This window comes from Histoplasma capsulatum, genomic scaffold (genome assembly GCF_000149585.1).
Source record: "Histoplasma capsulatum NAm1 scaffold_3 genomic scaffold, whole genome shotgun sequence".
NCBI classification, from domain to species: domain Eukaryota; kingdom Fungi; phylum Ascomycota; class Eurotiomycetes; order Onygenales; family Ajellomycetaceae; genus Histoplasma; species Histoplasma mississippiense.
This window is the reverse complement of record NW_001813980.1, coordinates 496,254-521,171: the sequence shown is the minus strand read 5'-3', so window position 1 is coordinate 521,171 and position 24,918 is coordinate 496,254. Positions and strand designations below refer to the sequence as shown.

Here is a 24,918-nt window from a genome sequence, read left to right as displayed (position 1 = left end):
CGTTCCTGACCGTGTTCCTGGCCCTGGTTCCTCGAGCGGTCCGGGACTGGGGGAGAGGAGCAAGTCAAGAAGGCTGGTAGGAGGACACGGTGAAGTTGACGGCGAGGGCGGAGGTTTGTTACTAATAAGACGAACTCTGTCGCCGGATGAAACAAACAACAACAACAACAACAACAACAACAACAACAACACAACAACAACACCACACCACCACACCGGAAAAACAACAATATCCCGAAGGCAGAGGGCGGTGCGTATGCGATGCGGCTGCTGTGATGTGTCAATGGCCTCGACAGCACACACTCTCGACGGCGATGGGTGTCGACACGAATGTTTGCTACGGGGGACAAGTACAGGCCCTTTCGGCAGTGCTACCCCAGGATCACCCGTCCATGGAATGGCTGATCCGCAAGCCTGGGAGGTTGAAAATAATAATAATAATAATAATAATAATAAAATAAAACAAGAAAAGAGAAAGAGGAAGAGAAACACCCGATGGGTTGACAAAGGAGGGAAAGATAAGGGATGGAACTATTCACCAGCCCATCTCAAGAAGAAAACGGGCTTTCATTTTTCGGGGCCCGTCATGCAAAACGGGAGAAAAAGAAAATACAGCAGGGAAATGAATGGCATTATTTATTATTATTTAGCTACTTCACTAAGTTCCTTTCATGCAGAATGCGAAAAGTGGGCTTGAAAGAAAGTGATTGCACTTGCACGGCACAGATCTGTAACTACATATACAGAATACAGAATAGTTATATTAGTTATATATTATATACCCCTATCCGTGGAATCATCCACGGTGATCTGTATCAAATAATAGATTCGCTATCAGCTCCATGCAACTGCAACGAATGGATATATCTTTATATCCTTCTTTTCTCACTTCCTGGCCCCCAGCCACCCGTCGCCCCCACGAACCACTCTATCGGGTCAGTCTAGGCCGCCAGCAACAAATAATAAATAACAAATACGGAGTAGAAATAATATAGTTAATAACGAACAGGCAAATCATATCCGGTGAACGCCAATCTGTCTGGCATTTTCCAACTTTCTTCAAACCACACGGGCCCTCTTCTTTGCACGTGCCGTAGATTCTGTCGGGTGACATGCATACTCCGTAGATAGTTAACTATCAATATCGATTAACTAAATAAACCCTTCCCGAAAAGATATGGATGGTTGACGATGATAAGTACTGGCAACTAGTACGAGCCTTTGATGCCTACATTCTGTTGGAATCACTACACCTGGTTTGTCCAGACGAAAGACCACAAAAATATATATGATAATAATAATAGTTAATAATAATAATAATAATAACAATAATTTTAAGGAAGCTAAGTGTCAAATCACACAACACCCGTGTCCATATGCACAAACTTAACTAATAAACAAATAATAAAGCCGTTAACCATCTACCTCTTGCCAATATCATAATTCTGGTGCCACGTATAGCCACCCTGAGGTCCTGCTTCCCGCACCAACTCCTCAATATGCTCCAAGCCATCTCGTGGCGGCCGGCCCAGCAACTCGCCCATCAACGGCGCCACCATCTCCGCCTCACCCTGGCCCACTGCATCCAGCAAACTAGCCCATAGCTCGAAGAACTGCGCTGATTTCCCGCCGTGGCCCTCCTTGGCGTCCTCCACGGCAACAACAGCTGCATACTGTTCCCGCGGGATCTTCTGCAGAGTTACTTTCCTGCCTGTGGCGCGGGTGAGAGCTTCAGCGAGGTGCGCAAAGGTGTACGCACGGGGCCCAGTGAGGAGGGCGACGTTGTTGTCGTAGTCGTTTTTGAGAAGGGAGGGGAGAGTGGCTGGGTCCCGCAGCATGAGCTTTGCGTTCGCTTCGCCTAGCTCGCTGCGGGAGGTCCAGGCGATACGGCCGTCGGTGGGGATGTACATGGTGGTTGTATCGGGATACCAGGCAGCGAAGACGGGGAAAGCTTCTGCGTAGATACCTTCGCGGATGGAGGTGTATGAGATCCCGGATCTGGGGGATGTGTTAGCGAGGAATGTACAGTACATACAGTGGGAAAAACCGAGATTTCTCAGCCCGAGGGATACTTGGTACTTTTTCAGCTGCTCTTCAGTGATTAAATGGGCCGTCTGCACGACAGCCTTTGAATGCGATCCGTAGCCGCCAAATGATAGGCTGGAGTAATATACCTGCAAACTCACAGAGAAGAAAATTATTTCTCCCCTTCCTCCTGCACAGGGGGTTCCACATTTGCAAATATGGAATTTTAGAAAAAAGGATTTCATACATGCCCAACGCCTGCCTTCTTCGCGGCCTCAATGACATTCGAATGTTGCTTGGCCCTCCTATTTGTATCGACAACAGGTGTTGAAACGAAGAACAGTCGCTCGACTCCCTCAAAGGACTTCTCCAGTGCTGGCTCGTTGTCGTAGTTGACGACCCGGAACTGGGTGCCCGGGTAATCCTGCTGGAGTTTGGCGGCGGCTTCAGCACGGGAGGAGGTAGCTATGATCTCCGCTGGGTCGTCGACGGATTTGTACAGAGTGGCGAGCACAGAAGCACCCAGGCCGCTCGTCGAACCTGTAATAAGGAACTTTACGGAGGCCATGGTTTTATGATATTTCGTTCTGGAGAGATTCATACATATGTTGCAATCCGTCTACCCGCCTGTACTGTGTGTCGGCATGTAGAGAGGGAAACGGGGCCCATCGAAGGGCGGAAGGGCCGGTGTTTTATATATTGAGGATCCCTTTGTATCCAGCTGCTTCCCCCCGTAACTAACTACTGTACTTCTTTCTTGCGCAAACCTTGTTATGATTCGATAAGCATGTTGCATGCATCCACAGGGCAAGGACACAGGAGGACGCTTACACCGTACAACAACCCCTTATGCGCATGTCCCAGAGCAGACCCTCGGGAATACCTCCAACCCGCTTGGTCGTCCCAAAGTCCCTCTCATCCCTTGACCTTAGTAATGCTGCATGAATAACCAACAGCTAGTTAGGGACTCGCAATCGTCATAGCTCAAGAGTGGATTCCTCGATGGAGACTTGAGGCCCATGGTAGTCATGGAAGTGGAGACGCTACGAATATTGCCTAGTCTTTAGACGCTGCTAAGGAGTTTAAACATTTCACATAGGCACAGTCGACATGAGAACCATCCATCACTTTTCTATGGAGAGTGTACTGAGTAGAGCTCGGATATTTACTGATCGTTGTATGGAGCTTTCCAGACTATAGATTTCGTGGTCTCGGGAGCAGCTTGTAGCGAGTTACGACATGAACTCATGAACAGGCTCATCAAAACCAACTCAATCCAGCACTATCGAAGCCTATGTTCCATGCCCATGCAGAGCTTAATCTCTCAAAGCGGCCCAGATCGGCTGTTCTCAGCGGAGAGATGCTGGCTGTGGAGCGATTAATAATCTATCATCTTCGCCGCCGGATGCAGCTCGCCGGTCAACCTGCTTTGTTGCATCTGGCTTTTTAAGTTCTGCAGAGAGGGCTTTGTGTTGTCGATTTCTAAGCAGGAAGCTAACTAGCTCGTAGATCGTGTAACCGATGGATCTGGAGATCCTTGTCCGGGTATCTAGGGGTTGTGCTTTTTTACTGCTCAGCTTGATTTTTCCTTTTTTCAACCGGGGATGTAGGAATATTTATCCGACATCGAAGCTGAGTCCAGATGGGATTTACTATACAGATTATACTGTGCGTAGTTCCCGGATATAATTTATCAAGGAGATGAAATTGCGACAATCCTGTCTGGATATCTACGCCAATATAGAAAAAGTTTGCCTCATTTAGGCCTAATTGCTCTGGCTGAAAGACAGCAAATCATACGCAATCATACATGCAAGAACAATGACAATGGAGATAAGTCCATCCAGACAACCTTTAGTTGCCCAGTTCAGGTCCGTATAACAACGGGCCTGCACCCCAGCTGGTTGTACTGGTCTCCGCTATCTCCGTCTAGCGCTATCCGTGAACGGACGAGCATCAGAGACATATAAATACTCGTATACGAAGCCATCAACCTGCGAAAAGACTGCTGCTGCAGGCCTTAATTTCGCAGCCGTAGACAATCAGTAGTATTTATATCTGCCCGTCTTCCATCAAATAATACCTTTCAACTCCTTCCAGCCCCTTCGCAGCAATAATGGCATCCCACCCACCCAGCGCTTGCTGCACCCGCGGCTTCAAGCACCAGGGAATCGCCTCGGGCGAAATCAAGAAAATCGGAGATATATCGTTTACTAGTGAGCTTGACGTTAGAGGTTTGGTTCTATCCCTTTTTAACGACTCTTTTCTATGTATACACATATAGTACGTTACCCGATTCTTGAAAGAGGGCGGGGGCCTTGATGTAGGCTACGTCGCGCATCCGTACTTTGTCGCTGCTGAGGAGCTGCTAGCTATAAAGGGTCCATATGCCATTTCTGCCGCTCGTAAGTAAAAAATCCTATTCCCTTTTTAAAGATATATATCTATAAAACCCACTATGCATATCCCCTCTAACAAACCCCCCAACGCCGCGCGCAAAACAAAAACACCATGACAGAAACCGACTCCGTCTTCCCCAGCAACTTGCGCCACGACACCGAGGAACTGCTCATAAAAGTAGGCCTCCCATGGCAAATCACCCTGTTCAGCGGCACCGAGCACGGCTTCTCCGTCCGCGGCGACTTGAGCAACAAGGCTGTCAGGTTCGCGAAAGAACAGGCGTTTGTCCAGGCGGTTACGTGGTTTGGGGAGCATTTGTGAGGGATGCTTCGAATGCTCTACCAGGAGAGTCGGCGGGAGGATATCCTTGCGTGGAGAAAGGGTTTGTCGAATTTGATCTGGATTCTTATCGCTGGCAATGATTGTTAGTTATATATATACATAGTTACCAAACCATGGCGTTCGCTTGGTGTGGATGTAGAATTCTCGGCATAGGAATGAGATTATTAGATCGCTACTGCATTTGAGATAATTTTCATATTTTCATATAGCCGCTCTTAGTCAGTCAAAATCCAATTCTGCTGTAACGTATTGAGGGTAGTGAATCCAGCTCGAGAAAACATGGATATCCATTTTCATAAACCTCATTCTCTACCCTTATTGTTCAAGGATGGTAGCAACAATCAGGATTCCCCTCACGACCCCTCTCCCTCAACCCCATAGATGTCATTGAACGTCCCCAAAGAAATTGACACTGACAACCCAGGGCCAACATAGATGGGCCTTTCTCTATCTCTCCCGGCAGTCTACCCGCAGCAGAGGGCAGCGCAGCAACAGCCACATAAAATAAGTAAGAGGAGTATACTAGGGAATCATCAGAAGCCTTACAGGTAATGATCAGGGATATGCTCTATCCTCAAAATCAAATCTTGAGATCCATGAGTACAGTCCCTGGGAAAGTTGAGTGGCACAGAGTATGACTGAACTGTCCTGACCTTATTATATTCGGATGACACCCAATTGGGCCTTTACACTGGGGGAGGGGTGTAAAAAAGGTGAAAACATGGTTGGAGGAACTAAATGTACTAGTAGTGAGTGGATCATGCATGGTACTCAAAATCAAGACATTGATCAGATGCCAAAACCATGTCATTGGTCTTTTCTGGAAACGTGAATCTTATCATTTTATAGCCTCGAATGGCGTCACATTCAACTTGTAACTTCCGTCAACACTAGCGCTTTGACGATGCACACTTTTTGTTTCCTCCGCGATTGGATGCCCGTAACAAATTTTGTTACAGCTGTTGGGAAGCACTTTTACGGTAGATGTTTTGGGTATCAAAACTTAATACGAGTTTAGCGAAGGTGGTGCATCAAAAGAAGGTAAGGAGAATTTTAAAGAAACAGAGACATGAACAGGCAACGAGAGACATTACCCGGATTACTGAAATGCATATATTCGTCAGGGGACCTCAACGAAACCAAAATAAAATAAACAGGAAGAAGAGAGAGGGAGAGACGGAGGGAGAATGAAATACAAGTGAAAAACACCAGGGGGGTTTCATCCAATAATCTCCTCCGTCTCGTCAATGATCTCCTCCACAATCTCCTCCACCACCATTCCCTCCGCCTCCGTCTCTTCCTTAGCCGCTGCATCCATATCATCCTCCTTCTCCAGGCCAAGCATCTCAATCTCCTCATCCAGCAGCTCCTTTTCCCGGCGTACCCAAGCAGTCCATTCCTTAAGGACTCTCTTGCGCATCTCGACAATAGCCGTGTTGGCAATGTCGACGGCGTACTTGTCCTCCTCTTCGAACTCTCGGGAGTACTCGCGCAGGTTCTTGCGGACCTGTTTCTGCTCCTCCTTGCTGAGGAAGGTCGGGGGACGCGGGCGCCAGACGAACTGCTTGAATTTCTCTGTTGGGTGTTCGGCGAGTGTGGTGCCGGCGAACGTGTGGATGTTGTACCCGTTTTCCATCTGTTGGTAAGCATCAGTTGGCATTGAACTTTATATTATATATATATTCATATAGTTAACCGGCAACGAAGGGATGCAACTTACTGTGTGAGTCCAAGCACTGGCACTGCTGACAACGTAACGGCCAGTCGGGTCCCAGTCGATGTCAGTGACACCGTAGTGATCGGAGGTTTTCATTAGTTGGAGATTTGCGGAAAGGTCCTTCTCGCTCTCCTGCTTCTCACCCTCGAAGTCCAGGTCCCAGAAATCGAGGTCGAAGTTCTGTTGCGAGTGGACAGTGGCTACAACCACGAACCGGCCCTTAGGAGACCAATATATGCCGTTGCTCGTCTTCTTCTCGATGGTACGGATAAGTTTGAAATTTCCCGTACCGGTGCCCTTGACTTTCTCAGGGCAGAAGAACGAAACGGCTGTCTTGGGAGCAACTGCGGCGCCAGGGGTGGCTTCGCCGGTCGTGATGAGAACGAACCGATCGCCCTTGGGCTCCCAAGCGAAGTTTATCACGGTATCTTTGATAGAGTCAACCACCTCAACAGGGACGCCTTTCTCCTTAACACGGAAAATTTCGAGATTTGTAGCAAGAGACTTCTTGGACTTGGAGTGCCGGTCAACTTTGACGCAGACGTATGCACCCTGCGATTGCCAATGGAGTTTAACGTCGGAAACGTTGAAGAGATTTCTTGTCCGGACAATTTCCTTGGAAGGGATGCTCATCAAACCGACTTTCGCGGGGTTGCTGCCGATTTCTGGGGTCCAGAAGGAGAATAGTTGTTCGTATTGTTTAATGCCGTCGCGTTGGGGTGCCGCGGGCGCCCATTCGAAATCAGTAACTCCTTCGATTTTAATAGATGTCTTATCTAGGAGGTTCATGCGTGGAAGCTCGTAGACAGAAATGGATTGGCCTAGGAGCATTCGTGCAACGTATTTTTCATCCGAAGACCACTTGAAGGCAGGCCATTGGACCTTCTTCTTCACAGACTCTCCCTCTGGGCCAGCAGACGCGGGAACGTCATGGTTGACAAATGATCGCAGCGGCTTGCCAGTTGTGATGTCCCAGATAATGAAATGTTTGCCGTCCTCTTCGTAGGAGAGAACCGGGTGGGGGCCTTCGATTTGGATCGGCCGTGCTGACCAGGTTGTCAAGTAACTTTCACCGGGGGAAAACTCAATAAGCTGAACGAATGGATGGGGGAATTGTTTTTGCTTGGTGAATTGGGGTCCTCCCCAAAGCTGCACACCTTGTGGATGCACAGACGCGAGGAAAGTGCCTTGTGGAGACCATTGTACGAAAAGCTGGGTCCAGTGATCCCGGTCGACGATATTCTCTGGAGGGTCTTTTTTCATATTCCAGAACACACCAACCTTGTCGCCTCGGAACATTGCAAACTGGTCGCGGGCATTGGGGTCGCCTAGCCACGATCGAAGGTGTTCCTTTTCTTGGAATGGCTCGATGGTCGGTGGTTTATATTCCTCGTCAACACGGCCCTCACGTCCATACCGATCGATATCCGTAAGTTTATTAACAGCCAATGTGTGCTTTTTATCCAGGGGAGTGCCGTGAAGATGTTTCGTGGCCTCGAGAGCCTGTTCGGGTGACTCGTATTCAACAAATGCAAATCTGAAAATATACTCATGGAATAGTTTGGAATTAGTCTAAGAGTCCCCACCGCTTCATTGTATCGCTGGTGTTTTTCAATTTTGGTCTGGACGCACCCTTCCGACATCTTATTCTCGTTCATGGGCATAAAAATGGCATCTTCGCTCGTCCGGCCAACAGTGTTCAGCTTTTTCAGCAAGAATTTCACAAGCCGCGGTTTGCTCTCTTCGGGCACGATTGGCAGCCCATCGATAACCACAAAGGCATCCAAGCCCTCCTCCAGTCTAACTTCATATTGTGCTTTAAGGTCTGTTTTCAAAACATGATTAGCGGAGAGGAAGAGGTTTCTCCTATCAATGAAGAAGAATTGAAAACAGTAGTAAATAAAACAAGGCATCAGCCCTGGTCCAGGCTTAAGCATCGATTGGGAACAAAAAACGCACCTGAAAAATCGATATCCAGCTCCTGCTCGTGGAGGTCCTGCTCTGAAAGAGTGTCGAAACTCGGTGCCATGGCGACAGGAAACAGTCAGACAGGCGTAACAGAAGAAGAATGGGAGAGCAGCAAGGCGATGAGCAGCGACAGCGAGTTTCTAACGATCAAGACTGCTCTTCTTCCCTTGTTGATTAGGGCAAAAGATGTGTGTGCAAGCGGAGGCTATTCCCGATGGGGCATGGTTGGAGATCGGCATAATCACGTGCTTGTGCCGCTGACACATCACTGACTCAGCTTTCTCCACCCTCCGGCTCCAGCTCTGGACATTTTGAACATCGCAACGTCAAAGACATCAAACGTCAAACATCAGACATCATAGGCGCCGCCGGTGCGTCACGGTGTATCTCGTCCATCTCCAGAGCTTGCGGCATTCCCCATCGCTGCTAATTCACCCAACTTCAGGGCTTCCTGGATATAATCAACCTGCACGCTGGTCCACTTCCTTGAGCTCTCTGTCCCCATGCTCCAGGCCTGGCCTAACTTATAGTTTGGCCCTATTTACCCGCCCTAGGCCTTCCCACAGCCAACCAAGGACTTGGTACTATCCGCCCTGCCGCTGACTTTGCTTCGTCGCTTGCTTCACTTTTTTTTTTTTTAGAAGCGGGCTGATATTCACTATCAATTCCTATCTCTGTTTCATCTGATCATACGGTGTCTGCTCTTTGGTTATCTTTCTTTCTTTCTTTCATCCTCTATTTACCTCTATTTCTCATCTCCTCCTCACTTATTGCATATATTATATTTCTTATTCATCCAATATCTTCTTCCTAATTCTGCCAGCCAGCCACCCGTCCTTCGCCCACATTGGTCAACTTACCTCCATACCGTTCTGCTCCCGAATACCCCGCCAACCCCAGCAAGCGTCAGCAAATCGCACTAACGCTTTCTGGTGCTACTTTCACCACCGGCGTTTTGTTGCGACACCCAGTCAGGGCACCTGACCACCTCATACATTTGTTTCACCTCATGCTCCAGCTCCGAGTGCGCCGGCGTCGTTTTTCCTAGCGAACATTTTCTCTACGCTTCAACGGGCTGGGAAGGTACAACGTATCAGGGTTTTCCAGAAACATGGAATGTGAGAGCTCCCGATATGTCTTTACTGTGTCAATGGAGTATGGACATGATTTTATGACATCTAACCTGACATTTTCCCATCATTGCAGTGTCCGACGACGTCCAAGCGTCATATATCAAAATCATCGATTCTATCCTAGCAACCAGTGACCTGAACACTATCTCAGAAAAGCGCATACGGAGGGGATTGCAAGATGCCGTGGACTACGATATCACCCCTCAAAAGGTTGGCTATCATTCCTCGACTAAGCTCGATTTTTACCCACATTCTTGCGGGGCTATTTTGTTGCTAATGCATTGTGGACACAGGCGGCAATCAAAGTCCTAATCATGCAGCGCTTCGATATATTTGCGGAACAGAGTGAGAAGCAGGCAGAATCAACTCCGGCGGTCAATGGCCATTCGTCGAATGGGCAGCCCGACATTCCCACAATCGAGCCCATCTCCCCCGCCCTGTCAACCTCCCCGCAAAAACGCACACCAGAGCCGGAAAGCGTCTCGGATTCCGGCGATAAATCCCCACCCAAGAAGAAGAGAAAGTCAAACCTGGTAGATGCCGACGCGATCTTTGCGGCCAAATTGCAAGCGGAGGAGAACCTGCGCGCGCGCCCTACCAGGGGCGCTAATTCGAGGAAGATTGTGCCTGTCAAGAAAAAGAAGCCGGCTACGAAATCAAAGACATCAAAGAAAGTGAAAGCGGAGGATGATTCAGATCTAGATGCGCAGGACTCGGAATCCAAAAAGGAAGTAACGAGAACGGGTGGTTTCCATGTGAGTTGAAGGCGATCTTCCAAACTGTTATTGCAGCTGATATTGACTTTTGTTTCTAAGAAACCCCTTGCGCTATCTGCTCCCCTCTCTGTCCTACTAGGCGGGGAAGTAACCGTGAGTATTTTTCTCTTCCAAATCGTTCCTTCAGCCACTTATGTTAACCCAATCGTCCCAATATCCCTCCAGCTTTCCCGACCCCAAGCCGTGAAGAAAGTGTGGCAATATATCCGCGAAAACAACCTCCAAGATCCCGCTGATCGCCGGCAAATCCGATGCGACGATCTCATGCGAGCCGTCTTTAAACAGGACCGAATACACATGTTCACAATGACCAAGATCCTCAACCACAACCTCTACAACCTTGACGAGTGAGGACAGAATATAGAGAAGAAGTTATTCGAAAACTAACGTAGCCCCACGAACCAGAAGAAGAAATTCCCTTTTTCTTTTATCGGTAATTCATCATCGCAATCATCATCTTGATCCGGCGTTTAAATGACGGACAAGGGAGGGATATTTACACCACGTTTTTTTGTTTCGTTTTTCTTTTGTGATCCGCCATCGGATTGCAAATTGTGCTAGAATGCCTGGAAGATCTAATATCTTTTCATCGTCTTTCCTTTTTTTGCCCTTGTTTTCTTCGCTTCTCCATTCTAGCATTAAACATCTATCATGCCATATTTTGCTTGCCGTCGCCCGCCGAACCTGAACCCCACAGAAGAAAAATGCAAACCTCAGAACAGGTCATCTCTCTCCCATGATATTATCACTCGAACCACTGATTATTCCCCAATTCCCAAAGCCCAGGGCGACCAATCCAGCTATTTTCATGCATGCTTCCCTCTCTCCATTTACATTTTCCTTTTATCTTTAAAACATTATTGTCATATTTTCCATATTTTGCTCCAGCGGGTGGAGTTGGTTGGTGGATCCCCCTTGTGTATGTTTGTGTGTGCCAAATTGATATGAATCTGTTAATTCACATGTTACTTATTCCGCGCGCCTTGATATATATTCGCGATTATCTTATGCTTCGATCCAAATTTTGTCTTTTTTCTCCTTTCGTTCTTTTGGCTACACTATGTTCTCCAGTCAGAGATTTCCAATATTGAGTTTTCTTGCTTCTCTTTTTTCCTTCTGCTGCTGCTCGTCACGATATTCCCGAGATATTCGCACTTCGATTCCTTATTTGTGCCATTGGCTTCACTGTAACTCCCTTTTTAGCCAGGCGATTAATTATATTTTGATAGTCTAAATACGTCGACTAACTTCCGTAACTACCATAGAATAACAAAGGAATTCTTCGAGTCAGAAAAGAAAAAAAAGAGATTTCGTTTCATTTTCCTTTTAACACTTACCGTTCCGGATGGCTAATGCTTCTAGCCGTCTTTCACTTTCACTTTCCTTTTATTCATGTTTTCTGTGCATCAACCTTGTCGGATACCATACATCGTGTAACAGAATTTCTTCAATATTTTTGCTTCTGCGTTTCATTTACATTCTTCCTTATTCTCCAGGAAGGGGGCAAGGGGGCAAAAGAAGGACAAGAATAAAGTAAGGGCGAAAAAGAACGGGGGAATGCTGCGTGAATGATCTATCAGTGTTATCTGAATTTCCGGATATACACCTTACATACATGGCGTAATAATAAATTAAACGAAGGGATGGAAACTCGCTGGATATAACTACCCCTTTTCCTCAGCACGACAATGCTAGATCCTGTTAGGAAGTATGTTATGTAGTTATATGCTAGTATACATGCATCCCCCATATCATTCTAACTCTTTAGCAATGAGGGAAGCCCATAAAATGCATCTGACAATTGATCCGGGATATGTATCTATCTCCCTCCACCCTTTTCAAAAGCGATTACCTGCTGCCTAACGCCAAGGGGGTTGTCAAGCACTGCCTGTCCTTCATGCTCTGATCTTCCTTGATCGCGGAGTATTTATACAGGAACGAAATTCCAGCCAACGCAATAGTTTGGAGTTTCTCGTTATATTTCTATTCCGCATGAAGTGGAATCAAATCATATTTTAAACAAAGATGTTGAAGGATGTTTCTATCCACAACCGCCCCCCCCCCAACGCCGCTTATACAGGGATCAGCCTTACGTAGCCGATTTCCTTCTCTGGAATTTTGCTGCGTTCATAGGGCGTGTAGCATGCTCTTATAGACTGGAAATCGCTTGGTCATGAAACACATTAGCAGTATAGCCAGCAGCCCGGGATCTCACATTAGTGGAATGAGTCCCCCCCAAAACCATGCGCTCTGTATTTATCTATGTTATTCGCTTCAGTGATGGTAGAAAGAAAAGGGTTTGAAACAGACAATGCTTCTCTTTATTCCTCCTGCTTTATCTCACAATGGCCTTGCTACAACTCTTTGTTTTTTTCTATATGATACCCAACTCCCAAGAGTAGTATGTATAGAGCCGGGCCTGATAACAGCGTCTGCGGAAACCGCCTCCTGGAGGCATTTTTCTTTTCTCTTATTCGGAAGCTTCCCCCTCATTTCAAGCGGCACAGGTCTTAGTGGTCACTGTGGCATTGTTTCATAATTTGTCGAAGAGCACTCATGGGTAGAAACCGAGTCAACAAGTTGCTTCAATAAATAGCGTCGGTCAGCTTCGAATATAAACACATCAAGCTATACATCCATCCAAATTGTTGCGACGCATACTGGACTCCCGTCTTCTATATCTCGTTTGATCAGGCATCAAGAATATTTCGAATATTCGTTTCACTTCGCCGGGACGCTTTCATTCAGAACCTTTTCTATCACGCCTCTTCAGCCATCAATCTCTATTTTAATACGTTGGATACCTTCACATATCTCGACATAGATATTCTAGGTAAGATTCCTAGATCCATTTTCGTTAGACAGGAGTCACAGGACTACTTAGTGATAGTAGTGCGTAGCTGTGATTTGGGATTTTATACATGAAAATTAACAATACTGGTGGACAGGATAATCGTAAAGATGTGCCAAAATACCTTCACGGTGTACGGCTGCAAACATTTCGTCAACCAGCTCATACTTTGTGATAAATTCGAGAAGGGAGAGCGTAACACGCATTGCTCAGACGTGCCGCCGGCTACGACTTATAACAAAAAGCCTGGCTCCGAATGCCCGATGTGCCACAAGCTGGTCCCAGACCACCTGGACTGGACGGTCTGTTACAAGACTGGAGCAAAAATCATTGATTAATTCGGGAGAAGGGGTCTATCAGGCATCAAATGAAATCGGCGATCGCCAATTATATCACCCAATACAGAGTCTCGTTTGTGCTCTTCTTTCATTGGAAATCGTTCTGCCGGAATTTCATTTCTGTGGCTTCTGGTTCTTTCTTTTCTGTCGTCTGCCTGGCTGTCAACTGTACCGTCCTATCCATGTTGTCCTTCAATATCACAAAGCCCTTGAATTGTATTTCGTGCTGTAGGTTATCTATCAGCATAGATGAATAAGTGAGGAACAGCTGAGACAGAGGAATAGAGAATTATATTGAGTCATCGTCCACAGCGGTTATGATGTGGTTCTACCGCATAAAAGAGTGTATCTGGCTTTTCAGAAGTAAAACAAATCAAAGAACCTGAGGATCAGTTTATGGCCAAAGAACCTGAGGTATCAAAACTCACTATCTTTACGGGTAAGTTAACTCACTTAACACTAATCTGTAGTTAGTAAACTAGTTAAAAACATCTATTTTTGTTTTGTGGGACGTCTAAGTGGTTGTATTAGCATGTCGGCAGCTGAGGCATAACTATATGTGCGGTGCTAAAACGACACTATTTTTTTCGTAAAAACCTCAAGCCAACTATTATTTTGCCTTTTGTCCTGGCAAGCGGACACAACGAAGGCCATATGACAGCTGGCTTCCTGCCAGTCACGAACTGGGGAACCTCTTATTATTGGATTGAAGATAACGTTAGCTACGGGACGTCATCCATTTTCCCGCGGCTACTTTGTTTACTTCCTTAAAATTCTGTTGGGCACCTTTTGCCTGCAACAGCACAGGTGTTTTGCGAATGTTGCAAATACCTCCTGCATAGAAGGATAAAACTCAAAACGTGTAACTACAAGTTGGTAGTCGCACATGAGAAGTCATAATTAACTCTCTGTTGCGTCACGGTGGTGAGAAGGTTGAAAGATATTTCGGGAAATCCCTTCTGGCGCCTTGATAGCGCAGAGGTACCCGTTTTGATTAACCTCAAGATGCCAACCTGATCTAAAGTCAGTGCATTGAGTGATAGCAGTGAAAATTCTCCGTCCTGAATTCAGCCGAGGGTTCGTCGATTCCTCCGTTTGGCATTGGATGTGCGCTGACTATCTCGGGGGGAGCTCCAGATGTCCAATAGTACAGGATCGGCGATAACCATGGTGGACCAACCTCCCAATCAACTGCAATCGATCCCATCTTGTCTCCACCATCAAGCCCACGCCGCCCACAGGCAAATGATTTCCCAGCTGCAGCCGTGGTTCGATGCTGATTTGCGGATGGAATTATTTCTCGTCGTTACTGTCAGGAGTCATTGGAAGTTTGCGAATCCCGCAACACAGGCTTGGGCCTCCAGGCAATTAAGCTTTGTGGATGAAAGCAAAAGCAAAAGCTCAAAATTATCAAAAATATGACTGCTCATATTCTTATTCGTCCCCTCGGGCGCCCCACTGGATTATCCATGCAGAGGGGGAGGGCCGAAAGTGCCTGCGTCTTTCGAGGCCAAAGTGCTGGTTTTTCAATGGCCTGCCAGACAGACCCTGAATGTTTTCTCAAAGGAAAATCTGTACATATTGTCCAAGAGCTCCCTCCTTGATCCCAATATCGCAAAAGCCACTTATTGTTTTAGATTAAGGGCTTAATTCAGCCCATTGTTATAGTGGGAATGTGGTTATATTTTCACGGTATAATCATTCCTCCCATCAAGTGGTGAGGCCATTCTTGGACTTCCTGAGGCTTCCTCACAAGGCGCGGACACAATGGCAGACTTTCTGGTCAGTTTTATTTTCCGTTTAGAGAGACGACGATTAATGGTGCCGGACATTTTGTAGAAGCTGATAACTGCCTTCAGAATCCAAACAATGATCCAAACATCGGGTCCTCTCGCGGGGACAACCAGTCAACTGTCGACTCAACACTTAACTCACTCGGCGTGGATGTCTCTACTTCTGCGACGGCCCTGCTGACAACTTTTGTTCCTGCGTTTATTCTCTTTACCCTTTGGACTCTAGCTTTTATTATCTGCCGACGAAGTCAACAGCGGTTCTACGCTCCCAGATCTTATCTGGGAAATATACATGAACAGTAAGTATCTTTACCTCTTTCAAGCTACTACAATTTCCTATTCAAAGGTCAGCCTCATAACCTACCATCAGTGAACGGAGCCCGGAACTACCTTCGGGTTGGATTAATTGGATCGGTGCCTTCTTTAACCTGTCCGACACCTATGTGCTTCAGCATTCTTCTTTGGATGGATACTTCTTCCTACGATTCCTCCGGCTTATGTCGGTAACATGTTTTGTGGGATGTCTTGTGGTTTGGCCGATTTTATTCCCTATCCATGCCACGGGGGGTGCCGGGAATACTCAGCTTGATGCACTGAGTTTCAGCAATGTGACAGATCCCAATCGATATTATGCTCATGTCCTCGTCGCCTGGATGTTCTTTAGTGAGCCTCCTTGTCCCAAAAAGAAAATTTTTGACCTATGAGGCTAAGCAAGTTATCGCAGCTTTCATATTTTACATGGTAACCCGAGAAGGCATGTTCTATGCTACACTTCGACAAGCATACTTTCTCTCGCCTCTATATGCCAGCCGTATTTCGTCGAGGACTGTCTTATTCATGGCGGTCCCTAAGGCCCTTCTCACTGAGTCTAAGATGACGAAGGTTTTTGGAAAGTCTATCCGGCGGATCTGGATTACCAGAGACTGCAAAAAGCTGGATGAGCTAGTGCAGAGCAGGGACAACTTGGCGTTGCGGCTTGAGCGCCTAGAGACAGATCTAATCAAGTCTGCAAACCTGGCAAGATCTAAAGCGATGAAAAGGCAGAAGAATGATGAAGAATGTGCAGCTGATGACGGAGCCCGCCCCGAAACCACAGGCTGCGATTTTGATTCCGTCCCTTGGGCCAAGAAAGTGAAACGACCCACACATCGCCTTCGCTATTTCACAGGCAAAAAGGTTGATTCCATTGAATGGTTGCGGTCCGAGCTTGAGAAAGTGCTTCCGGAAGTCGAGAAACTACAGAAGAAACATCGAGATGGGGGTGCAAAGCCAATTCCTGCTATCTTTATCGAATTCGATTCGCAAGCAGCTGCGCAGACTGCATATCAAATGCTGTCCCACCACCAGCCATTCCAAATGACACCCCGTTATATCGGAATTACGCCTCAACAAATTATCTGGCCTGCCTTGCAATATAGCTGGTGGTCCAGAATTGTGCGGAAATTCCTGGTCCAAGCGGCTATTACTGCCCTGATAATATTCTGGTCGATTCCTTCCGCCTTTGTCGGAATGATATCGAATGTGGCATATCTAAGCAATCTCCTCCCATTCCTTAGCTTTATCAATAAACTCCCCCAAGTAATTCAGGGCGTTATCAGTGGGTTGCTTCCCGCTGTAGGACTTGCTTTGCTGATGTCACTGGTACCCGTTTTGCTCAGATGTAAGTTGATTGTTCAACCTCCAACCCGATAGAGGATGAAGGCTAACGCTTATTTGCCTGCAGTTCTGGCACGACAATCAGGACTTCCAACCACCGTCCACGTCGAATTGTTTACGCAGAACGCCCACTTTTGCTTCCAGGTCGTGCAGGTATTCCTTGTAACGACGCTAACCTCCGCAGCCTCAGCCGCAACAAGCCAAATTATCAAGGATCCCATGTCGGTGAAAGATTTACTCGCAAAGAATCTTCCAAAAGCTTCAAATTTCTATATTTCCTATTTCCTTCTTCAGGGTCTAGTCTTGAGTGCTGGTGCTGTGGTGCAAGTGGTGGGATTTTTGATTTTCAAAATATTCGTTGCATTTTTTGACACCACTCCGCGCAAATTGTATGAACGATGGACATCAATGAACGGATTGCGTTGGGCTACGGTTTTCCCAGTTTTCACAAATATGGTCGTGATAGGTAAGTGCATTCAAGTTTTTTACCGATCAGCCTCGTTATTATCACTGAACCCGGGCGTCTATACTATATCTAACCAATTATAGCAATTACCTACTCTTGCATCGCCCCTCTTATTCTCGGGTTCTCCTCATTCGGCTTGTACCTAGTCTACCAAGCCTACCGATACAATTTGCTTTTCGTCTACGACTCTGATGTTGACACCAAGGGCCTAATCTACCCGCGTGCACTTCAACAAGTATTAACAGGCGTATACCTCTCCTCCGTCTGTATGATTGGCTTATTCGCCATTAAGGGTGCCATAGGACCGGTGATCATGATGGTCCTCTTCATCATATTGATGATTCTAGCGCATATATCCTTGAACGACGCACTGCGCCCACTCCTGTCCGCACTTCCCCGTACGCTCGAACAAGCTGAAAGGCTGGGCGATGGTGATGATGACGACAGCAACAAAGACATGGGTGAGCAGGACGACAGCGCAAGCAGCTGCCAAGACGATGCAACAAGCGAGAAATCACCCATCAGCCCAGCAAGCGGCAGCAACGAAATTCCCAGCCCAATCTCCATCTCCTCCAAACTCAAGCGCGCAACCCAGACAACGATAACACTAGCTGAAATCACGCGAGCAGGCACGTCGACCGAAATTCCGGCCTTCCCACATCAAAAACCCAGTGCTCTGCAAACGATTCTGCGCAAATTCTCCTACTTCATTCACTCCATCGTACAGCCACATATTTACATCGATTACTCCACGCTACGTAAGCGGATCCGGCAGGGCACGCCAATCGAGTACTCAGACGAAGTGGCGGACAATGCATATTACCCGCCCTCAGTGTGGAGTCCGACGCCGCTGCTGTGGGTACCGCGCGATGCGGGAGGGATTAGCCGTCGCGAAGTGGAGTTAACGAGCCGTGTGACGCCGATGACGGATGAGGAGGCTCATCTGGACGAGAGAAATAAGGTAAAGTGGGATGAGGTGAAGAGTCAGCCTCCCATATGGCAGGAGAAGGTATTTTATTAAATTCCATTAATCTACAGGTATTGAAAAATTTGTACGGGAAGGAGTACGGGACTAGCCTTTCACGTTTACTTTCTTTTCTTTCTTTCTTTTTTCTCCTATTTATATATATACCATGGGGAGTAAGTGATCAGGGTTATTGTTGTGAGATTTATTGAGCTTATTGGCTGGCTATCTGGCAAGTGTGGAAGGTGTAAAGCTTGCTTGATTGAAGGATTGCTAGCTCCGTGGCAAGTTATATGGTGGAAGGATTACTAAGCCAGGGCAGTTGACCTGACACCCCCACTCACCATAGTAACTATACACAATGCTACATACAAAATTTGCCTTCAAATCAAGTACAGGTACAAAGACAACTGGAAAAACGAAGTAGTTAAAAAAAAAAAACCCAGCCATCAAATCCATCAATTTTTACCCCCCTATCCCTTCATCTTAATAATCTCCTTCCAACGCGTATATTTCAACATTCCGAGCGGCTTGGTTAACCCGTCTGCCGCGTTCTCGGCGGATGGGACGTACCGGACCGATATCTCATTCTTGCGGACGAGATCCCGAAGGATATGGAATCGGACCTCTATATGCTTCGATCGGCGCGGAATCGCTTCGGAAGAGGATAGCTCGATGGCAGACTTGTTATCGGCATGAATCGTATAAGCAAGGCCATTCGCCGGAGGTGGGTTGGGGTGATCGTCGGCATCCAGATTATTGAGGCGGGACGGCACGAAACCGGCATCTTCTAGGAGCTCCCGTAGGCAGACGAGCTCATATGCGGCTTCGGAGGATGCGATATATTCGGCCTCGGTTGATGATTTGGAGACCCCTGTCTGCCGGCAGCTTCGCCAGGCGACGGGGCCCCCCGCCATATATATGATGTAGCCGGTAGTTGAGCGGGATCCCGGATCCCTACCGGCCCAATCGGCATCGGCGTACGCCACGGGTTCGATATCGGCGTCTTTGTAGTAGGTTAAAATAGCCGCATTAATCGTGCCCTGCAAGTAGCGGAGCGTACGTTTGAAAGCGGCCCAATTCTTCGAGGTAGGGCGGGCGCTGAATCGGCCTAGAAAGCCTGCTGCAAAGCTAACGTCAGGACGTGTATTGGTCGCAAGGTATTGCAGGGATCCAATGCCTGACTGATAGGAGCGTAGGGTAAATTCCGCCGTATAAGCGACCGGTTCCTCATTGTCATTCATGAAATCAACGTTCTCCTCTATGGGAGTAGACGTAGGGTGGCAGTCATCCATAGCGAATTCCTCCAGAAGATTCGTAATAAATAGGGGTTGGGACAACGTAAGGGAGGTCGAATCCCGCTCAATCTTCATGCCCAAATATCGGTTCGAATCGCCCACATCCTTGATTTCGTAATTAGCGGCGATTGCGGCCTTGGCCCAGTTGAGATCTTCGATCTTCGGGCCGTATAGGCGTACGTCATCCACGTATACAGTCATATAGACCTTTCTCGCGTCATGAATGAACAGTCCAGCATCGTAAGGACTGACACGGAAGCCTGACTGCAATAGCATTCTTCGCAGTTCCTCATACCATAAAAGCGCTGCTTGCTTAAGACCGTAGAGTCCCTGCATTAATTCGCAAACAAGATCGCCACGACCTTCACGGAAGCCCGTAGGCTGGCTCATATATATCCGTTCGTCGGCCGGCAGTTGGGCGTTCAAGAACGCAGTTACCATATCGATTTGCAGAACGTGCCACCCTCAAGATGCCGAGATTGCCATGAGAGCTCGGGACGTGGAGGCGGAAACGACGGGTGCAAAGGTCTTCGAATAGTTGACACCCTTTTGTTGATAATTGCCGCAGACCACCCAGCGGGCCTTATAGCGGACGACTTTACCCAAATTATTGAACTTCTTGTCGAACACCCATTGGCCGCGAAGGACTGCCATATTAGGGGATCTTTCAATCAGTCGCCAGGCCCCAATCTGCTTTAGGCGATTAACCTCTTTAACACAGGCCTTGTAATAATACTTCCATTCGGCGGAAGCTTTGGCACGCGTGAGGTTCTTTGGAATCGGTAGGCCTGCAATTTCAGGATCGGAAGGGAGGTCTTCGGTCTCAGGGCCATTCTCCACTGAAGATTCCCCCACTGCAGTAATATTCCCTGACGGTGTCGGGGTATCCTCTATTTCTATTGAAGGATCCGGGGAAATCGGGGTATTTTGCACCAAAAAGGTAGGTATTCTCGCCGAAATTTCATAATCGATCCACCAATTATTCGTGGGTACTAGAAATAACGGACGTTCGGGTTGGATATCCTCATCGATGAAAAGATCATTAATCGATGGGTCAGGGGTCGCCGAAGGAATTGCCGCAGCCGCTTGGCGGGCCGCAGTGGGTAGGGCCTTCGGGTCTTTTGCGGTTGGAATTGACGGGTCTGCAAGGTGGAGATCCTCTTGGAAAATGACGTCTTTGGATATGTATAGACGCCCATTGGAGGGATCAACCAATCTATAATTAGTGAACCCATCGTAGCCGACAAAGGTTAATTCTAGTGATCGGGAGGCCATCTTATTCGTGGGCTTTGGGATTATTTTTAGGAACGCCTTACAACCCCAGCGGCGAATGCCACGTGCAGAGGGTAGGGCTCCAAGCCAGGCCTCGTACGGCGTAATTGGTTTCATATTTTCGGGACCGCCATATAGAATCGTGGAGGTCGGCATAAGATTGAGCAGCTCCGTGGCCGCAATAACCGCCTCACCCCACATCTTTTCGGGAGCGGAAGAGTCTATTAATAGCGATCGGGCTTTTTCAATAATTAACCCGATCGAACGTTCGGATACCCCATCTTGTTGTGGAGTATGGGGGGGAGTGGGTTCCCACTTAATCCCCTCGCTAAGCATATATGCCGTAGCCGCGTTCGAATTCAATTCGCCGCGATCGGAGTGTATAATCGCGATGCCACGGCCCAGCAGGTTCTTGATGAATTGGTTGAAGATTCGTAAATATTTCAACGTCTCATCCTTGCGTTCCAGTAGGAAAATCCATCTCATTCGCGTTGCGTCGTCTGTAATGACCATGGCAAGTTTCTTGCCGGCGTAGGAGGATATGTCATTTTCGGTTCCTAGGGTCTCACCTCCGCCGAAAATATCCACCCAAATCTTAAGAGCTTTGCGAGTGGCACGGCGTGGTGCGGAATTCTTATACGTAGCGCGCCTCTGCTTGGCTTTGACGCACGTGGCGCAGAATGACAACTTCTTCGGGCCGATAATGGCAATTCCGAAGCGAGGGTCCCTGGCCATCTTCAATATATTATTTTCGCCGATATGGCCCAATCTACGGTGCCATTCATCAAACGGCAGTTGCTTCGGGACCACGGCAGGGAGTCGGTTAGGTGGGGATATGACGAAGGAATCCGTATCCGGATCCTTGGGGTTAATCAATTGCTCAACCTCCTCACGGTTGAACGGCCCTAGGGACCCTGCGTTCGGATCATAATCCGTTGAAATTGTCTTTGGTTTCGGAACAGCCACGTACGCGACCGCCCCATATTCTTGGTCATTCATAACGCCGTCAAACGTCGGAGGACTGTCGGATAGGATGTAAATATTATTGCGGGAAAGGTTGGCATAGAACACGTCATTGCCAGTAGGGGACAGGAACTCAAAATAATTTCCAGCGTCAACGTGCATATCACGGCGAATATAGCCCTGCCGTTCCATAAGCCCAGCGGAGATGAGGTTAGCTGACAGTCCTGGCACGTAGTATACGTGATTGAATTCAATCAACCTCTCGCCGACTGGGATGGACGCCATGCCGACGCCTTGGACCTTCAGAACGGCCTTGTTGGCCACCTGGACCGTAGGACCGTCGATCGTAAAAAGCATTGAAAATCGTGATCTATCGCTCGCGATATGGCAGCCAGCGCCGCTATCCCATATGGTTAGGGGATCCTTGTGGGGTTCCACAAAGCAGGCCGGCACATTTATAACCTTTGCAAGGTTCGCCATCTGAAAGGACTCTGACCCGTCCGTAATCACTAACTGGGTCTTGCCCCCACTATTGTCCTTATCCTTCTTCGCCTTCTCCTTCTCTTTGAACTCCTTTAACTTAGTAGCATTATTGGCCTTCCAATCATCGGGCGCCTGGTCGGGATTCGTAAACCAACAGACAGTGCCGAAGTGGGATCTATTGCACTCGGAGCAGGTCGGCGGATTGCCAGCTCCACCACGGCCACTGCCGCGGGAGCCGCCACGACCGCGTCCGGAACGACCTCCACGGGCCGAGTTAGATGTATTCGCGCTATTATTGTTCGCGGAATCGGCAGCTGCTGTGGCCCCCGATTGGGCAGCGTTGGCAGCTGTATTCACCGATTGTGCGGGCTTTTTATCTTTTGGAGGGTCCAATTGAGATCGGATCTCCTCCATGAGAAGGTGAACGTCCAATACAACCGGGGTCGATTTGGACTCTTGGGCCTCCTCAATCTTCTTCTGTACATAACCCCTCCAAACGTTCGGAAGGGCGGAATAGAATATGTCAAATACCCACGCGTCAGGCGGGTGAGCATCCATCATTTCCAACTTCATGATCGCGGCACGGAACTTATCAAAGAAACTGTGCACGTTAGTGACCTGAGTGCCACCAAGCGATGTGAATTCTAGGACTGCCTCTCGGCGGAGCTGGGTCTTGGGGATAGAGTATTCCTCCTCAATTGCCCGCCAGAGGGTGTAAGCAATCCTATTCTCATCATTTTTTATGAAACGTGGCCTGACGTTCGCACCCAAAGAGTTCGAAATGAACGCGTAGGTCCAACGGTTTCGGGCGTCCCAAAAGGGAGCCCATTCGGGGTCCTGCAGGGGGTTCTGAACCTGCTGCTTTTCTATTATACCCCAGCACTGCGCGTCAACCAGCTTGGTCTTCATTGACGCGTTCCATGTGAGGAAATTTGACGTGCCGGTCAGAGCGTTCGGCTTGGTCATTGATTTTACATCTTCTTTAAATTGGGCGATTGCCTTGCCGACACGGCTGTCCGGATCATAGAGGTTATACTCCAATCTTTCACCAAGATCCGGGTCCCATGTGTGCGTTCGGGCTGTAGGAGTAGTCGGTGTATTATTATCAGCATTCTGAGGGTTATTCGCGGCTCTGCGAGCACGCATTTCTTCTAGTTTTAACTCGATTTCCAGAGCCTTCCGTTTTTCCTCCATGATCTTACGCCTCTCCTTCTCCATCTCAAAGGTCATCATGAGGCGTTGCAATTGCACGTCCGACAAGACCTCGTCGGAAAGCAAGGCCTCAGAACGTCGAGCCGCCTCATCATGATGAGAACCAGCCTCACTGAGCTGTCGGGTGGTTCGGGTAGATTGGGTAGGTTGGGTAGGTCGGGCCGCAGGCCTGACTGTGTCAGGAGCTGTATTCAATCCAGCTTCGAATCGGAACGGCGTTTCAGGAGGATCGGGCTCATTAATAGAGCTCTCAAATGCTCCTGGCGGGCGATCGTGAGCAGAGCTTGGGCGTGGGGGAATATCATCATCCGCCACTACTGAGCCAGAGGGCAGGACGCGAGAATGCGAGCGGGTATGAGGGCGAGATCTAGATCGATCCGCCATACTCCGTATTGATTTTCAAATAAAGGCACCTTGGATCAGATCCTTGCCAATATAAGCTTTCGTGGCGTTCTATTCGCCAATCGGAGGTTTAATTTCCAACGTGGTGCGTTCCACCCTGCAAGCTTGTTTTCTAAGCGAGCAGCGGCGTAGAATCAAAACAAGATCTTCAGAACGCGCCGATTTGGATAGAATAAGACGATTTTAACGCCGAAAGGGGCGTATCGAATGAAGCAATATTAAATAGGGATTAAATCGGCAAGGAATCCCCGAATTGGCAGCGTAGTGCGCAAAACGGGCCTCATAACCTGTGGAAGGTGTAAAGCTTGCTTGATTGAAGGATTGCTAGCTACGTGGCAAGTTATATGGTGGAAGGATTACTAAGCCGGGGCAGTTGACCTGACAGCAAGTTGATCTTTTTATGTATATTCCCATAAATCGTAATCAGATTTAGAACTTCCACTTTCCAATATGAATGACTTCGGCTGTCAAGAGAAACAACCCAAGAATTATCTCACCTTACCACATAAAAGGTCGACCTAGCCTCTCTTGCTGCAGTCTACTGGAATATTTCCGAGTATTAATAATCCGGATGTTGACGACATCCGAATCTCAGGTTGCTTACGCCTTGGTGAACCCGCAGAGTAGAGTGATATATCTCCGAAACCCTTGAATCGATTAGTTTCCACCCCTGCGAGCTGATCTAAGAACCCTTGTCAGAGAAGGGACAAGAATGAAGATCCCAGCCATGAAATCCTGTGCAAACTATGGCATGTATCAGATTACCCCGCCTCTGGGACATCGTATAAAAGGTCATTCGGGAGAATATATTTGAGATAATAGTCTTCTTCTTCTTCTTCTTATTAAACATTTACCAAGC

At 47.8% G+C, this 24,918-nt stretch overlaps 7 protein-coding genes across 7 annotated transcripts; 3 read left to right on the top strand and 4 right to left on the bottom strand.

Moving 5' to 3' along the window:
* Positions 1-1,421: 1,421 nt before the first annotated feature.
* Positions 1,422-2,593, bottom strand: HCAG_03288 (predicted protein; the record flags this gene model as incomplete). The annotated part of the gene is made up of 2 exons (XM_001541141.1): positions 1,422-2,174; positions 2,273-2,593. The coding sequence occupies 2 exons, from the start codon at positions 2,591-2,593 to the stop codon at positions 1,422-1,424; spliced, it is 1,074 nt and encodes a 357-aa protein (XP_001541191.1).
* Positions 2,594-4,141: 1,548 nt separating this feature from the next.
* Positions 4,142-4,746, top strand: HCAG_03287 (predicted protein; the record flags this gene model as incomplete). Its single annotated transcript, XM_001541140.1, has 3 exons — positions 4,142-4,241; positions 4,332-4,430; positions 4,544-4,746. 3 exons carry the CDS (start codon positions 4,142-4,144, stop codon positions 4,744-4,746), a joined length of 402 nt encoding a protein of 133 aa, XP_001541190.1.
* Positions 4,747-5,986: 1,240 nt separating this feature from the next.
* HCAG_03286 (hypothetical protein) lies at positions 5,987-8,513 on the bottom strand (the record flags this gene model as incomplete). The annotated part of the gene is made up of 4 exons (XM_001541139.1): positions 5,987-6,403; positions 6,488-8,021; positions 8,117-8,309; positions 8,444-8,513. 4 exons carry the CDS (start codon positions 8,511-8,513, stop codon positions 5,987-5,989), a joined length of 2,214 nt encoding a protein of 737 aa, XP_001541189.1.
* A 1,050-nt stretch (positions 8,514-9,563) lies between these two features.
* On the top strand, positions 9,564-10,712 carry HCAG_03285 (conserved hypothetical protein; the record flags this gene model as incomplete). Its single annotated transcript, XM_001541138.1, has 4 exons — positions 9,564-9,570; positions 9,659-9,795; positions 9,879-10,340; positions 10,527-10,712. The coding sequence occupies 4 exons, from the start codon at positions 9,564-9,566 to the stop codon at positions 10,710-10,712; spliced, it is 792 nt and encodes a 263-aa protein (XP_001541188.1).
* Positions 10,713-14,416: 3,704 nt separating this feature from the next.
* Positions 14,417-15,382, bottom strand: HCAG_03284 (conserved hypothetical protein; the record flags this gene model as incomplete). The annotated part of the gene is made up of 3 exons (XM_001541137.1): positions 14,417-14,563; positions 14,731-14,826; positions 15,242-15,382. The coding sequence occupies 3 exons, from the start codon at positions 15,380-15,382 to the stop codon at positions 14,417-14,419; spliced, it is 384 nt and encodes a 127-aa protein (XP_001541187.1).
* Positions 15,383-15,979: 597 nt separating this feature from the next.
* Positions 15,980-18,486, top strand: HCAG_03283 (conserved hypothetical protein; the record flags this gene model as incomplete). Its single annotated transcript, XM_001541136.1, has 3 exons — positions 15,980-17,003; positions 17,067-17,465; positions 17,549-18,486. 3 exons carry the CDS (start codon positions 15,980-15,982, stop codon positions 18,484-18,486), a joined length of 2,361 nt encoding a protein of 786 aa, XP_001541186.1.
* Positions 18,487-18,902: 416 nt separating this feature from the next.
* On the bottom strand, positions 18,903-23,675 carry HCAG_03282 (hypothetical protein; the record flags this gene model as incomplete). Its single annotated transcript, XM_001541135.1, has 3 exons — positions 18,903-19,987; positions 20,023-20,057; positions 20,227-23,675. 3 exons carry the CDS (start codon positions 23,673-23,675, stop codon positions 18,903-18,905), a joined length of 4,569 nt encoding a protein of 1,522 aa, XP_001541185.1.
* Between the last annotated feature and the right edge of the window lie 1,243 nt (positions 23,676-24,918).